Source organism: Athene noctua, chromosome 6, assembly GCF_965140245.1.
Source record: "Athene noctua chromosome 6, bAthNoc1.hap1.1, whole genome shotgun sequence".
Classification (NCBI taxonomy): Eukaryota; Metazoa; Chordata; class Aves; order Strigiformes; family Strigidae; genus Athene; species Athene noctua.
Genome location: NC_134042.1, coordinates 43,234,181 through 43,250,326, shown reverse-complemented (window position 1 = coordinate 43,250,326; position 16,146 = coordinate 43,234,181). Strand labels below are relative to the sequence as shown.

The following is a 16,146-nucleotide window of genomic DNA, read 5'->3' as shown; positions in this document are numbered from 1 at the left end:
CAGAAAACTGTTTACTCTATGACCTTATTTTTTAAACTGCTGCTTCATTTGCAGGGGGAAGTCCTAATGACCTTGCTCACCACACAGCCTGAGAGCTTATCAATCAGGACAGGGTTTGGCAGGAAGGCAAGAAAACACTTCTGCAATCAGATCTATTACCAGAGATCCCCCTGCCTGGACAGGAGTGTCTTACAGCCAGTGAGCGCCTGTATTTACACATGCTCTTTAATGCTAGGTGTAACTGCAGTCTGAAGACTCAAAATTAGTTCATAAATGAATTTTCTTGGTTTTGTTAAGTTCGATGCATGTCCTCTGAGTTGCCTGCAAGCTTTGCACGCTGATGATTAATTTAATTTTTAACATATATTTAATGGCTACCTACATTTTAATCTACACTAAATATCCTGTACGTAATGCACAGTAGGTCGCAATGTGATCACAAACTTAGACTTTTCCTTTCCATTACCTTTGCATCTTAGAGAGTTCTCACAGCCTGCCTGATACCAACAGAAACCTTTCCACTGACGACAGCAGGCGAAGATCTGACCCTAAACTAGGTGACGGGGCCTGTACCACAGGATTAGCTTATTCCACTAAGTTGCCTGAATGGCACGTTTTTAAAACTGTGCTGAAATATGTTCCAGTAAACCTAAAGGAAAGCCAAAGAAAATACCACGCTGGTGTAGCACCTCTGCCAGGAGGAACTGGTCTGTTCCTTGGTGGGAAGGGAGGTTTTGCTTTTCTGCCCTCCACCATGAAGAAGAGTGAAGCCTTTCCTCCTCTGTCTCATGGTGGTTGGCTCCTCTAACATACTGATGTATCCAAAATCCAGTGATCCATTTGACGCTCAGAAACCCATGTGACAGATATAATTAGACAGACCCAGTTGATCAAAATGGAAGAAGAAAGTGAATTTCACTAGATGTGTACAAGCATTCAAACAACGTGGTAAAAAAGCCTTTTATTATACCAAATAGGTTTGCTATCAGTGTAAAGGCAGAGTTGTACTCCCCATCTTTACTGCTGTAAATGCGTTTTACGTACCTTTATGTTGTTAGTGCAAAGCTGTGGGAAGATGTGCTGTTTCCTAGATTCCAGCTTGCTTCCGACTGCAGAAATGCCATCATCAGTGATCGTACGTTTCAGAAGAAATCCGATCAGTTCTTCCAGCCCAGTTAGCGTTTATGGCACTGTCAATTAGAAAATAAACAAAATCCCTTAATGACCAAAGAGGGCAAATTTTGGTACTGGAAGTGTGGAGAAATAATAAATCTGCCAAAGGCATTTCCACCACATCATTTTTCAGAGCTGAACAGCTCTTAAAAATCTTACAAAGTATTGCCGTGCTGTAAGCAATAGTCGAAGTAATTTGTGATGTTTTGAGCCATTCCTGCTGCGAGAGCAGGACGGCCTCAAGCGCAGCGAGGCGGCGGGGAGAGCAGCATCCACTCGACACCCCGGCCCCTCTGCCACCGCGACTCCCCAGGCAATCGCTTGACCTTTCCTCGCCCCCCCAGCCTGCCTGCTGCGGAAAGGGGTATTGAAATATTCTTCAAGGTACCGTCATACCAAATTATTTAATCAACTCGTTGTTTCGCAGGCGCAAGGGAAAGCCCCGAGCGTGGGGTAAGTGGACTGGCACCCCACGCTTTTGGGGGAGTTTGCTGGTGGCACTCCGGGAGGTTCACGGGGGCCTGACCCTCCCCGGAGGCTGAAGTGCCCGGGGCTGCCCCCTGCTGCGGGGTCGGGCCCCTGTTTTTTGGGGTAGTTTGTCCACGCTCCGGGCACCAGGCTCCGCACGCTGGCGGCTTCCCGCAGGGCCGAATTAGGCGAGGCCACATCACCTCGCGGGGCACCGCGTCCCAAACGCCCGGGTCAAGGGCCGGGCCGGCCCCGGGTGGGGGACACCCCGCCGCCGGGCCGTCCGGGGCCGGGAAACGCCGCCCCCGGGGCCTGGGGCCGGCCTGGCGGGTGGGCGGAGGGGGGCGGCGGGAGGGCCGGGCCGGGCCGGCGGGCGCTGCCCCGCCGCGCTGAGGGGAACGCTGAGGGCGGCGAGGCGGGGCCGGGCGGCGAGGCCCCGGCGGCGAAGTGTGTGTGTCCCCTCCGCCCCCGGGGAGCGGCGCGGAGCGGAGCGGCCCCTCGGCACGGCGGGGCTGGGCGGGAAGCGGCGCGGCGGCGGTAGGACCCGGCGGCCGCTCCCCGGAGGATGTGAGCGAGCGCCGCGGAGACGCGTGTGGGACGAGCCCGGCCCCGGCTGCGGGAGCTCGGCCCGGTGGCGCGGGGGGGAGGCGGCGGCGGGGGGCTGCTGAGCGAGGCGAGGGGCGGCCTCCCCCTCCCGGCCGGAGGCAGGGCGGCGGCGGGGGCGAGGCGGAGCGGCGGGGAAGGCACGGCGGCAGCCGGAGCGGGCGTGTGAGCCCCATGGGCCAAGCGCCTGCGAGAGGGGGAGGAGGAGCCGCCCCGCCGCCCGCCGCCCGGGGATGGTGAGGAGGCGGCGGCTGCCGGGAGCCCAGTGAGGCCTTCGCTCGGCACCCGCCGGAGAGCCCGCCTCGCCAGCCTCCCCCTTCCCCCCGCTCGCTCGCTCGCTGGCTCGCTCTCCCCTTTCCTCCCCTTCCCCTGCCTCCCTCCCCGGCTGCTTTCCCTTGCCGCCGCCACCCTCCCATCACCTCCTCCCCGGGCTCCAGCCATGTAAGTGACCCGCTCCCCGGCTGGGAAGGGCTGGGGGAAGGAAGCGCCGGGGCCGGGGCCTGCTCCGCTCGGCCGCGCCGTGCCCGCCGCATTGTGCGGGGCCGAGAGGGGAGGGGAGGGGAGGGGAAGGGAAGGGGGGCGACCGGCCTCCGCCTTCCCCGGGCGGCGGCCGCTGACTCGCCTAGGCCGCGGCGGCGGCTGGGGGGCTGCTCCGCCGCTCCCCTCCGCCCGCCCCAGGCGCGGCGGGGCTGTGACCCCCCCCGGGGCGGCCGGGAGGGGTGGTGCGGGAGAGGGGGGCCGGGCTGCGGGCGGCCCCCGGCCGGCGTCCTGCCGGCGGGCCCGGGGCGGACAGGAAGCTGTTGGCTCCCCTGGGATGCGGTGGATGAGAGGGCGGCGGGGCGGGGGGCTCCCCCGGCGGCTCTCGGGCTTGCCCCGAGCCCCTCGGAGCAGCGGCCCTCCGGCACCGGCGGGGGCTGGGGCGGCCCGGGACCTGCCCGAGCATCCCCCGGGGGAACGGGGGGCGTGTGTGTGCGCGCGCGTATTTCTAAAACTGTGGCAAATAGTCGCCAAGTGCCCCCTCCCACCTTACCCGCCCCCATTTTCTCCCCTTGTCTTATGTAGCCGCGTTATTCAGCCCAGCTCTGCTTTGCGGACCACTAAGTGTTTGCTGACGGGGGTGTGATTATCTCTGTGGGCATTTGGCGTGTGTAGGTGGCTGTGCAGCGTTTGTGGACTGGATTTTTATTTTTTTTTTTTCTTGCAGAGCTGGATTTTTTTTCGTGTTTTGCAGAGCTGTAGGAAGCTGTTTGCAGATGCCCCCCTGCCCCCCCAGGTGAAATTCTGCAATTGCTGAAATGTTCTTAGAGACTTGTAGGACTTTTGCTTCTGTTTCTTTGTAAAGCACATAATTATAATCACGTATGTGAACGTGCTGGGACTTTTTATATATTTTACTGACAGTACGCTATTGACGCTAATACAGCTGGCACCTTATCGGTCTCCCCCCCCCCCCTTCTTGCTCCTCTGGGGAAAGTATTTAACTGTTTTTCTTTTTGCGTTGTCTTCCCACCACGTCTAATATGTAAGAAGCAAATCCCTGATTTGCTCTTGTTTGTTTTATTTATACCACAGGAGGGATGTACATTTCAAAATACAGTTATAAAGAGTTACTAACACTTAATTCAGAAGAATATTTGTTTACAGGTAAATAAATTTGACATTTTGCATGACTAGTAATTACTTTTATGTAGTAGTTGATTTCCTGATGACAGCCACAACATTTGTCTGAGTTAACAGATTTAAAGACACTGTGGAACTACCTTTGATTTTTTAAATAGGAGGGTTTTTGTTGTGTGTGACGTTTATAGAACTGTTTTCGGTGTGCAGCAGTGGTAAATCACATTTAAGAATTGATCCAGTGTCCATAAGTAACTTCTAGCTCCAGCATTCACTTGCTGGCTTATAAAAATGTCCTGTAAGTGATTACATTGAGGATTAAATAGGTTCACAACTGACTTAATTTGTTTGGGGACAGAACAAAACTTCTGTTATAAATACTTTAAAATAGAATTTGATTAAATGCATCTCAAGTGGTACAGAAGTTCTGAGCAGCACAGTCTTAAATTACATGAGCATAAACTGTAAAAGGACTTGTTCTTGTTTGGGAACATAAAGAAGATTTTGTCTGAGCTGTGTCTTTGACAGAGAGGTTATGAAGAAGTCTCTTTTCTGCCATCACTGAGTTTTGAAATAGCTTAGTTTGAAAAACCTTAGTTTGTCCTATCAAACTATAGTTGCGCTTGCAGCTTGGACAGCTGGATGTTGTAACTCTGGCCCCTCACCTGAACAATATTAACCTTGTGTCTATTGATCAGCAAAGGCATGGAGAGCACAAGTATTTCAAATTACAGTTTTGTAAACCTAAATTAGGCTAACAGATTGAAAGAAAAGTGGATGTGGCTTTAGAGATTGTTGTTCTCCACTTAGCATTTTCCCTATAGCTTAGAATCAGAGAAGCCTTTCTGAAGCTTGTGATAAGCTTGCTGCCATGAAATACCAGTTTAGATGCGGTGTCATTCGACACAGAACATAGAGTAGCAAATACTAGTGACCACACCTAGCTTGTGGCCTGCAATGCATTTTTGTAAAGTAAGCTAAGATGCTGGAACAACCTGGTCCTTCTAAGCTTTTCTGAAAGCTCTCTGCCCAGATTTGGTAACTGGGTCACAGCGCGAAGTACTGTGGGCTTAGAGGGCCCTGAGCGCGTTGGAACCGCTGCTGCTCCCGCAGAACACCCAAGGCAGGATTTGCATAACTCAGGAGATGTACTTCACTGGTCAAAGCCTGGTGGGGACACCTATCTCTACATTCTAATCGAAATATTGGCTGGAGCCCAGCTTTGTGTGTCTGTGCTGTTCAGGTACAGTTGACTGTGTGCTGTGAGCTTACGGTGGGACCTACTGCAGCAGGAGAGCTTAGGTTGCTCATGATAGCCCATGCGGTGGGTGCAGACACAGGCTCCTCTGCCCTTGCAGTTCCTCTGTGTCTCATCTGCTCTCCTGACAGTGTCATGTGCCCAAGGTAGGCAAATAGGGGCAGCTGGATCCTTTTTTGCCTGGTCCTGCTCCTGTGGATGATAAGAACATGTAAGGCTGCATAGCACATTAGGGTTCATGGTGTCCTGGAAGCATCAGGACCATGCACACCAGGGCAGTGGGCGTCAGTAACTGGTGGTGTCATGGGTGGTGTGGAAGTGTTAATCCAGGAGCATGCTTTGCTGTAACCTGCTCTCTGATCTGGACTAATTTACACAGCCTGGACACAGTGTAACGTGCCAGGTGAGACAGCAGCAGGACTGAGGTTGGTGGGTCTGATCCTCCTTCAGTCTCTTGCTTACTCTCCCTTATGAAGATGAGGTGATTACCATAGATGTTTCTGCATCCCATAAACTTAGGTTTCAGCTTCAGCATTAGGGAAGAATTCCTTTCCTTCCTGCTCTGCTTTAGGGTGTGAGTAGAAATGAATATAAAATTTTGTCTTGGAGAGAGGACAAGGAAAACAGATTCATCTCTTGATTTTGTGAAGACAAAAGAAAGTGAGCATAGTAAATAGAAGAATAAGAGAAGGAACTCTGTGACTCTCCCAATATGGGAAAGGCAGTTCTGCTCCACCTTCTGTTGGATAGTTGGTTGGACTGACTCCTTAAAGCAGGTTTTGCTGCTGCAGTGCCTAGGGAAGTGAGTTATCTTATTATTTATAAAAAAAGTTAATAACCTTTAAGCAATTAATATATGCATAAAACCAGCCTCACCATGTTATGATGCTGATGTCATGCCATTCATGATTTACTGCACTTCAGCCGCTTGAGGAATACTTTGGTATTGAAAAAGTATTACAGAAATACATATTGAAAAACAAGCAAACAGAAGGCTGGGAGAAAGACGGAGTTGTTTAGCTTTTGACAGTATTCAGTCATGTGCAGAGACACAGGCTGGAGCAGCCAGGTCATACTTACCTCAGATGCCCTCTGTTCACTGGGAACCATTCCTAGATGGCCATAAATGAGGACTGTAATATATTTTTTTTTTTCCTCCTCCAAGGATTTTATGGAAAAGGAACTTTCTCTGGTTTACGCATCTCCAGTAGTATGTTGACCTGTAGTTAACTTGCTCTTCTATTCCGAGAAATTACTCTTACTTGCTGCTGCTGTCTTCAATAGCGTCTTTTACTAAAATAGATGTATTAGGCACAGCTTGAATGTGGGTTTTAAAATATACCTGATAGAGGAGGTTTGCTGCTGTTGGAGCTGTGTCTATGGACATCTTGTTGGACAGTGAGAAGGGATCCCCAGCTCTTTGCAGCGTGCAGAAAAGACAGCTTAAGTTCCCCCTTATAAAATAAGTGGTCTGGCATAGCTGACTGAAAGACTGAGGTGGAGCCCATGCTGCAGGTTGGTGTCAGGGATTTAATGTTTTACCACTTTGTTGTGCTGTGCTGCCCAGTCACCTGTGCATGGCTCATTTATAAGACCCCCTATTCCCTTCACCACCCCTCTGCCTTTGAAGGAGACAGGCAGGTAAAGACACATTTTTGGTAGCAGGGCTGCAGTAGCAAGTGAAGAGTGTTTCTTGGGTAGAAATTGTAGGGAAAAGGCAGTCCAAACTTTTTGAACACCACGGAGAGTAGAAAAAGTAGTTCCTCTGAACTTCAGATTTCTTTGTTGATCTGCTTATTTGGTCTGTATTGTAATTCAAATTCAAACTATGAGATGACAATTTAGCCCATGAAGAGCAGGAGGCTGCCAAGTGGTAATCTTGGCAAGCATTAACCCAGAAAAACCTGGAGTAAGTTAGGTGCAGATTGTGGAATTTTGGGCCTTTGTACCTTCTTCTGTTTTTAATAATAGGATTGTCCTTTCTACAGACTAGTTTGGCTTGTAGCTAACTTTTGTAGGTATGGTTATTGAAAAGGCTATTGATTGTTCAGTGCAGCTAAATTGTTGAATTCAAGATGCAGAGATAGGTCACACAGTCCCTGTGTTCTCTTACAGCACAGTGTTAGAAGTGTTAATTTTCACACCTGGGTGTTGCATTTCCAGACCTAAGCTGTTATAATCTTAGGGGTTTTGCTCAACACTTTGCAAATTGCTCGATGCTTAAAGGAAGCTTCTAAATGAAGTCTGGTCTCCTCTTGGCATCAACAAGTCAATCTAACTCGCATGGCTGTTGTGTGTGAAGTTTTGAAAGAACGGAAGCCTGCCATGTTTATCAGGTTCTATCCTAATTGCTCTGGAGCTAAAGGAGTTTGTTCCAAGGTAACTCTGGCAGCTGTGGGTTACTGTTCTCTATTCCGCAGTATATGGTGTTGTCATATTTATTTATGAAATTAAGGAATTCTTACATGTCTCTTGTTCCAATGTACTTTTTTTGCGTGTTTTCCCTCCCTCAAGCAAATGTCTTACGTGTTTGTTGGAGTTGATAATTATAACCAGTGAGATATGGCATATATGTAACTTGGAAAAAAAAGCAGCCCATCTTGTTTCTGGGGAAAAACTAGAAAATAAAGTGCTATTGGAAAAGCTGAGGAATAGTGACAAACAGTGAAAGTTCGCAGGCAAAGTATTAGGGGAGTGACCTCCTTTCTCCCAGTCCATTTCTGCAGGCAGTGGATGGAACTTGTTCAAATTTGACCTCCTTGCTTTGGCAGCCCGTTTTGAAGTGCTGGTGATGTACAGTACAGAGCCCTCTGTCCCTGCTGGGGTTTCAGTTCTAGGTGGGATTCATTCTGACCACCTGTTTCTTCCATCCAGGGTTGTGTCTTAGTGAGTTATGGAGAATTAGTTGCTTTTTAATCTAGTTTCTGATGGATGGCTATCACCTGCACGCTCAGAGATAATTGATGCACGTGTGCCAAATGCATGCAGAGACAGTATACATTTGTTAGGTAGGAATGCAATGTTTCTGTGTCTTGGAAAGAGACTCCAGTAAAAAACAGGTCTTTGGTGGCAGGTTACAAATGCTGCTGGGTTTTGTTTTATTGAACTTCTTGATTACTGCTGGGAATTTGTCACCAGTTACATTTTTTGATCACTCAAGTAATACCAGATTGAGTGGTGATATGGACACTTTGGAGAGCACAGAAGTCATTAAAGAAAAACAAACAGAGAACATTTGTAGCACCAGAAGAAAAATAATCAGATTTAATTTAGAAAAATAAAAGAAGCTAATGCATTTGGGAAGAGAATACTTCAATGAGGAAGAGAAACACACAGAACGTTTCTGTGGTAGTCAGCCATGAGCTAGACATGCTTTCATTAAGATACGGTAGTTTTTAGCTATTTAGATAGGGACTTCATCTCATAAAGAGGAGGAGGGGTAAAAATCCTAAGTGGTACTTAGGTGTATTTCATTGCGAGAAAGACAGCAGCAAACTGCAGCGCGTTCAGGGAAGAGCAATAAAATTGATCAGGGTGCTATAAGGGCTCATTTAGGATAACAGAAGGGTATGTGAGCTTATCTGAGATTCTCTGTATACCTCTAAGAGAGGTAGGAGTTATAAATATCAGAGGTTGGGGAGTTGAGATCTGCGTGGGATTAACAGGATGATGCTGAAGGTAGGAAAATCTGAAGCAGAGTATTGGGAATTTTTACTGTCAGAGGTTTGTCTTTAAGGTGCACTGTGTGCTAGTTGGTAGACTGCTATACATCAGGCTGTAAAGAAGCCTTACAGAAAAGGTTCTGGAAGTTTTCTTACCAGGAAATACTTAAAACCAGACTTTGTGAAACCTCAGAATTTTTATTGTTTTGGAGAATGAGGTGGTGGAGAGATGGAGGTCTGCTGGGCAAGGTCTTGGATCCACCTCTAATCCGGACAGTGTCCAGTGATGCTGAGTCTGCCCACAATCCACCTACTCACTGAAGAAGCAAGACTTCAGCAAGCATGTTTCTCCACCTGCAGAGATATAAAAACCCTTGTGAAGAGCTAAGCCCTCATTTAGGATTTGTAATAATAGTTAAAAAAAACCCTAACCAACAACCCAGCAACGAAAGCTACTCCCTGCTGTATCCCTTACTGTACATATGTGACATGCTTCAAAATGATGGTGCGCTCTTCTTTTGATCCTTTTAGAAATAACTGAGAAGAAGAAAACCAGGAAAAAAAAGCCCCATCCCTTTTGTGGAGCCTTCTGCAGAAGTTCAGGAATTTCAACAGAGTGATCTTCTGGCATAAACTGGTTTTTCAAGAGACATTCCTGCCATTATGAATGAAGTAGCAATAGTGAAGGAAGGTTGGCTTCACAAACGAGGTAAGTGTCTCTTCCCTCCAGGACAGTAGACTGACTTTCTCTGCGTGGTGATCTGTCCTTTAGCAGCGTATCTTCAATAGTCTGTTATTTTCCCGTTCACCCGAATAGGGAATGGGATATAAGGAGTGTGCTTTATACATAAGTGACTTTCTCTCAAGTTTTTGAAGCACACATACAAGGGGTTTCCTTTGAGTGTGTGCATGTGTCTGTGTTCACCGAAAACTGTGTCAACTGCTTTGAAAATTGTAATAAAGATAGCAACTGAAGGAGATGATACTTAAGAGTGTTAAAGGTTAAACTGTAGCAAATTATTTTGAATTATATGGAGGTCTGTAGCTTTTCTGTTTGTGTTAGAAGGTAGAATTGTCTTGACGTGAATCCTCATTTGAACAGTGAAAAATACGCCTGTGTTTTGCGAGCAATGCTGTGCTCTTGCAGAGACTTGCTAGAGAATGTACTGTTTTGTGTCTGAACTGCTCTTGGTACCAGTGTCCTAGACAGGAAGAATAGCCTTGAGTTTGTGCACTCCCTGGATTTCCGTTGTACCACTAATGACATTTGGTTTTTACAAAAAGTCTTTATTCTTGACTGGGTGGCAAAACTGAAATAACATAGTCACGTGTACAGTTTCGCTTTTTGCATTCTTAAATGTTTTATCCCCAAAACAGCGTGTTTGGTTTGTTTGGGGTGGTAAGGAGGTGTTTATTTTCAAGCACTACAGCGTTGCTCCTATAAGGTACTTGACTTACCTGTTTCTTTGTATTCTACTATCATTTCTTGGAAAGGAGAGAGCAGTGTTAGGTACTTTCCATAATATCATCATTGTTTTGGACCAAAAACAGAACATGTGTGCTCCAGCAGTAGGGAAACTTGCATGGTTCTGCAGACTCAGGATTTTTCTGGAGGGTTTGAAACAACTTGCCTGAAGGTGCAGAGGTATAGTATAATTATTTCTGGAAGAAAATGGAAATACGTTATTGTAACCTTGATAAAGGCTGATGGTTCTTCTGCAACTATAGGAAATTTCTAAGAATTTAGAAAACATGTTGATAATCTGTGTTTTAAAAGGGTGGAAACATATTTCTAACAGCTGGATATGCTTGATGTAAAAATGTTTTGATAAATTTTTTTCTATTTTTTTGTGTGTGTTCTGGTTTATTTCAGTTAGAAATGCTTTTTCACTCATCATCTTAAATATTTTTATTCGATAATTCTGGTATACCCGCACTACATTGTTCTGGTAAAGTATTTGAGAATTACGCTGTGTTTGGATAAAGCAGGAGAAAGAAACACAGAATTATGCTTCCCATTCCCATTTATGAATCTAGAAATTCTTCAAATCAGAGAGATATGTTTTTAGTTTTAAATTATGGTTTTAGGCTGAGGTTTTTCTAACTGTCTATTGTTACAATTCTTTCTGCACTTACCTGTAACTTTTTAAAAAAATTATTTTGTTATTTTGAGGAGCACTGTACAAAAATCTGGGGGAGAAACATTTAAAAAGTATGAAAATAGAATTGTGTTGTCAGGATGATTCAGAGGCAGGTGTGTCTGAAACCTTAAAACAGTCATCTTGTATTTCAAGCTTGTCTGTATTTACTGTTGAGAATTTAATTTTTGTTGTTTCTAGGATTGCAATAAAGCTACTTTCAAGGAAGAAGACCTCTGGAGGAGGTCTTAGTAAAAGATGCCCCAATCTGATTTTCTTCTTTTATTTAGTTTTTTTTTTAAATTACCTTAGAGAAACAGATGATTATCTCTGATGATTTGCTGATAATATTATGATGAGATTAACTACTGAACACATTCCCATTTCCAAAATGTTAGTTTGCATGTGGTACATATTTGAGACTGCATATTTGTGCCCAAATGCCCAAAGAGTATCTTGGCGTTTTTTGGATACCAGGTTTCCTAATCTTTTTAACCTGTTCCCCAGTGCCTTTTTGCCTTCTTGGTACGTTCAGTGACACCTATTTCATTCTACTTCTTTGCCTTTGAAACTGGTACTTTGTTGTCCATGCGAAGATGATTTGAGAAAGCAGTGCTATCTCCCCTTCTCAGTTTGCCAGTGTGTCAGCTCCGTTACTCTCTTGGTTTTTGTAGCTGTTTTGGGATCAGTTGACAAATTCAGGTTTTTTGGCTGGGATTTTGGCTGGGGGTGCCTGTGGGGGGGAACTGATCTACTTGTGTGTGCATGCGTTTTGTAAAGGTTTGGGTTTTTTTTAATCATCCACATTTATTGCCAGACCCTATCACTTTGCTGGCTCTGCAAGATCGAGTGCTTCAACCACAGGATGTTTCCAAAACTGATGTCTGATACTGTGAGCTTCTGAAGTTAAGGCATAAACAGTAATTACTGCAGGGAGGGACTGCTAAAGGAGGATTTTAGATATAGGAAATATATATTGTTTGTCTTTTGGATCATTTATAAAACCAAAGGTTGCACTGCATGTGTTCTTTAAAGATCCTAGGGCTTTCCACATGCAAATATTTTAAGTAGTGACTGGCCGCACTCCAGATTGGGCAATGATGTTCTCTCTACCTAACGTTCCTCCATAACTTTGGTTGGATACGGTGTCGCTTAGTTCATGTCCTGAGCAGTTGAACAGCATGGCTGTGTGCAGTTAAAACAGTTGCTACATCTCACCCCAGCAGTGTCTTAATTTTGGTGGTTTTAATGATTTGTGTATGTATAAATCAGGCTGCAAAGTGCTCTGGAGCCCTTCTGGATGGCAGGTGTATATAAGCATAAAGCCGTCATTAGCAGGAGCAGGTGTTTTGGCCTGGCAGGGAATAGCAGGGCTTTTTAGAATTGTGGGGTTGTTTTCTTCTGTCAGCATGCTTTACATTTCTGTTTTTGTTTCCAAGATTAAAAATACAAATGGAGAAATGAAATTAAACATTGCTGCCTGGCCGAGAGCTCTTGGCGGTTCTGTAAGTCAGTTGCTTGAAGGAAGCTCTACTTCCAGTAGCACAGATGTTTGTTTGTGCGGGGGCCAGAGCCATCTCCATGACACGTCTAACCTCAACCAGGCAGAAATAGAAGAATTCATGAATGAACTTTTTTCCCCCCCTTTTCCCCATTGGCAGCACTTAGTGCTTTTACTCTAATCATAGTGAGGTGATGGACTCTAGTGTGAAGACAGAAACAGTAATTAAAATACTAACCACTTTTTGCATAACTGCATGGCTGAAGTTTTCCAGCACATACATAGAAAACATGAAGAAACTCAAATGTAGGGTTGGTGTATTGTATATTTATGTCCAGAATATGTTGAAGGTTTCTTTAGTGGGAAAGGATGGGGTAAGTGGGTTGATGCAGAGGTGCTACAATTGTGATTGAATATGAGGGGGGGAGGAGAAAATTATCTGCGCAAATTACTACTTCTTGAGTTCTGAGATTACAGGTTTTCTGGATGTATGTTGTGAGTATCCTTAATTTTGGTCATGTGTTGTGGAACTTGTTGGATAAAAGAGGTATGCCTGAGTATTTTATTTACTTTACTGATGCATTTTAAAGATCTTACTGGATTTCTTGCATCTTTCTGCTCTGGTCCCTGTTTATAAAGGTTCTTCTATTGTCTTCAGTCTTCATCCTGTGGTTACTTGATTTTTTTTTTTTTAATTTTTTTTTTTAAGTCTTTCTGCAAAGCTAACAAAAGAGGGATTGTGCGTTTTGATACTCTGTCATCTCTGTCTTCCCTAGTATGTCCGGTTTTCTTATTAGGGCATAAACTCATATGGAAAAAGGAGTCTTTTGGAGGCAGGGAAAAGGGGGGAGGGGAAAAATGTACACTGACATTTAAAAAAGGAAATAGAAATCTTGATTTCTCACTCAGAACTCTGAAGCAATTATAAGCAGCAGGAGAGACCTGCGTATTCAACCATTAATATTTAGCAGCAAATGTGGTGCTACTTTTTGCTTTTGTTTTTAAGTAGTATATAAACACTGCACAGTAATTTTAACCATGAAAACTAGAACATGTCCTCCAAATGTCAATTTGTGTGGACTTTAGGCAGGTAAAACTATTTGACTGGTTGGGAGTCTGGCTTTCAAGGTGATCAAAATGACTAGAGGTCCTTAAATGAGAAATTGTACAGAAGATACTTACTCCACTTACGGAAATAAAACTAATTTTTTTTGTTAAAGAATTATTTCTGTAATGGAGTGATACAGATGTCCTAATAAATAACCAGTAGTCCATTGTGATTTGTCTTCCTGTAGCTTCATTGCATAAAATGAATGCAGGATCTGTATGTAAGATAGAAGTCAGGAATTAAATGCTGATTGTTGGTCTTTTAACTTTCTCTAGCAGAATAGCACAGACTGTGAACTTTAGCTTTGTTATTTTGAGCACAGGTTCATACTTTCAGTATTCTGTTAGTGTGAATCAAAACAAGATCTTACGAGGTATGACCAGAAGTTAACTTTCTCTTAAGCCATTGAGTCTCTTGTGTTGCTGTTTTTCCTCACCTCTTCTTTCTTCTCTCTTCTCTTTTCTGTTCTCACCATGTTCCCTGCCTCTTTTTGTGTATGTGTGTGTGTGTTTTATTTTGGAGTGTTTATTACCTTGGCTTCTGTCTGTCCCTGGGACATAGTGGTGCACTTTCTTGATGACCTGTGTAGCCAGAACCTTCAAGGTTCAGCTTAGTTGAAGGATGGTCTGGCTTTAATGATATTTCAAAGGAGTGGCTGTATCCTTGATACAAAGGATCCTAAGACACATCTGAACTCTGAAGATGCAAGCTATAGAGGGTACAGCTGCTTCAGAGGAAAAACGGGACAAGAGGAAAGGTAAGAAACAAGATAGGGGCTGAACAAAGAATGGAGGGGGGAAGTTTGTAACGGAGGGAAGGAAGCTGATGCTACTTCCACAGCTGAAGGGTTGGGTTTATAGGGAAATCTGTTGCTCTTCTTATTGGAAACAAAAGATAAGCTGTGTCAGTTTGTGGTTTTTCTTGTGTGTCTCTTTTTCAACACAAGGGGCAATAGTTTTGCAATGCTAGCTCTTGGTTGCTTTCATTTTGCTTGCCCTGTTCTGGGAAAAGGCGATTGGGGAGGAACCAGGAAATTGTCGACCAATAAATCTGACCTTGGTGGTAGGCAAGATGCTAGAGACATTAAGAAAGGATGAGATCACAAAACATCTGGAGAAATATGAGCTGATAATGGCTAGTCAGCTAGGCTTTTGGAGAGTAAATCTCATCAGATGGAATTGTTTCTGGAGAGATCATAGGAAACAGGCTGGATACAGTGTACTGTAAAAAGTCTGATTTAGATGACAGGGAAGTCAGATGCTGAGAATTACCTACTACAGTGTAACTATACTGTACGACATCTTTGAAAGAGCTAGCGTAGCCTAGAGATTGCTCATCTTCCTTGCACTGAGCAGGCTGCCTAAATCTTTGACCATCTTTGCTACTTTCCAGTGTCCTTTTACAAAAGTCTTTCTTCCAGAACACTTTTTCATGTAGGAAAACCCACTCTTTAAGCCCCAGCTTCACATTTTTGAAGGGTAAAGTCCAAATGTTTTTTTTTTTTCATTAAAAATTACTCTCAAAATATATATTCCAACATTTTCCTCCACCTCTTTTGCAAAATACTTTCAATTCTTTAGAGAGGTCATGCTGGGTTAGATGTTCTTCTCTGTGTTTGTAAACTGACTGGAACTTGTGTATGAGTGGCACCAAACACACTCTCGCTTTGAATGGCAAAGAAGAAGAGCTCAGATGTTGATGTCCACATTATTTTTGTCAGACCTGGAAGTTTACTTTCATATTCTATTCCACTGTACATCAGAAGCGAAACAAACTACGTCTCAATTCTATATGTGAAAGTGGGGTAGCATCATAAATTACTGTTACTTGTTGTTAAAAGAGATTTGAGAGTGAGTGATCTAGGACGTTCCAAGCCCTGTTAAAGTGAGTCTGGGAATGCTTGATAGAGCGGATCATGCAGAAGCTGCCTGCATTGGCTTTGATCCTCTTTTTCATGGTTCCTTCATTTTCGAGAAGCAAAAGGTAGGCCTGTGTGCAAAAAAAAATAAATAAAATTGTCCACATGGTTTTCTGTTCTTTTTTCTCTCAGTAGGCATATTGAGAAGTCATCAGGTTTGGATTTAGGAAGAAAGAAATACTGAGTGTGCTATTTTGAGGTAAAGAGAGAGCAAGAGAGTAAAGCTTGCGTGTTGTTCTTGCAGGAGTGGTTTTAGGCAAGGTGCTGTGCCATGCATTTTAAATTTGGTGCCTTGTCCTCACTTGAAAATGTCTTTTCCCCTGCAGCCCCTTTGTGGATGCCAGAAGGTTCCTTCCCTTCCATCATTCCCGGCTGGTGCTCTCCCTGCCTAAGCACCATCCGTTGCACTCCTTGCCTGTGCCCACGGCTTCCCCTGCCTAAACTTGCTTTGTATTAGTGCTCTTACCATTTGAAAAAGTTGGTGAGGACGTTGATGCTTGTAGAGCAGTACATGGTGATATGTAGTGTATATCCTTTTATCCACCACTTCTGTTACTGATAATTCTTTTAAAATTAAGAGTGGGGGTTGGTCTCAGATTCATTTAGGAAACAAACCTTAATATGTATTGGCAAGAGGGATTTGCTTAGCATCTGAACATATAATTTGAATGCATTTTAAAAGACAGAGCATTGTAAAAAA

The 16,146-nt window shown here is 44.5% G+C and overlaps 1 protein-coding gene across 6 annotated transcripts in view; it reads left to right on the top strand.

Moving 5' to 3' along the window:
• The first annotated feature begins 2,020 nt into the window (after positions 1–2,020).
• The window catches only part of AKT1 (AKT serine/threonine kinase 1), a 74,848-nt gene continuing 60,722 nt past the window's right edge, over positions 2,021–16,146 (top strand). Inside the window, exons 1-3 of one of the 6 annotated variants that reach the window (XM_074908790.1) lie at positions 2,021–2,208; positions 3,449–3,517; positions 9,313–9,490. In XM_074908790.1, coding sequence (XP_074764891.1) covers positions 9,445–9,490 — 46 coding nt within the window. In that variant the 5' untranslated portion in view covers positions 2,021–2,208; positions 3,449–3,517; positions 9,313–9,444. The other 5 variants (XM_074908786.1, XM_074908789.1, XM_074908788.1 and 2 more) reach the window with 5 other exon arrangements.